The 510-nt window shown below is 58.8% G+C and overlaps 1 protein-coding gene across 1 annotated transcript; it reads left to right on the top strand.

Annotated features, from left to right (window-relative positions):
- Window positions 1–29: 29 nt before the first annotated feature.
- Window positions 30–504, top strand: LOC109365281 (G-protein coupled receptor 42-like; the record flags this gene model as incomplete). Its single annotated transcript, XM_019611950.1, has 1 exon — window positions 30–504. A coding segment is annotated over exon 1 (457 nt), but the record flags the coding sequence as incomplete, so codon positions are not given.
- Window positions 505–510: the final 6 nt, after the last annotated feature.

Below are 510 nucleotides of genomic sequence, written 5' to 3'. Positions count from 1 at the left end.
TGCCCTACAGCTCTGTGTTCCTCCAGCCCTGCAGCCTTCCTCTCGCCATGCTCCTCCTCACCATCCACGCGCTGACCTTCGCTGTGGGTTTTCCTGCCAACATCATCACCTTCATCATCCTCCTCACCAAAATCCGATGTCACCGTCCTCATCCCCAGCTCACGGCTGCCGACCTCCTCCTCCTCCACCTCACCACCGCCGGCCTCCTTGTCCTCCTCTTCCTTGCCTTCAAGTTGGCTGAGGTGGCTGCCAACATGTTGTGGCCCTTCCCCAAAGCGCTCTGCCCCATAGCAAACTTCTGCTTCTACTCCAGCATCTACCTCAGCACTCTCTTTATGGCTGCCCTCAGTGTGGAGCGCTACTTTGGGGTCGTGTTCCCACACCGCTACAACCGGCGCCGGAGGTTATGGCGGACGATGGCCGCCAGCGCCGTCCTTTGGGTGGTGGCATTGTCCCATTGTTCCATCGTCTTTGTGGCAGAACATCACAGAGAGTTTGGGGTCAGTGGGT

This window comes from Meleagris gallopavo, unplaced genomic scaffold (assembly GCF_000146605.3).
Source record: "Meleagris gallopavo isolate NT-WF06-2002-E0010 breed Aviagen turkey brand Nicholas breeding stock unplaced genomic scaffold, Turkey_5.1 ChrUn_random_deg7180001296511, whole genome shotgun sequence".
Lineage (NCBI taxonomy): Eukaryota > Metazoa > Chordata > Aves > Galliformes > Phasianidae > Meleagris > Meleagris gallopavo.
The sequence above is the reverse complement of the archived record's forward strand: the minus strand, read 5'-3'. Positions and strand labels throughout refer to the sequence as shown.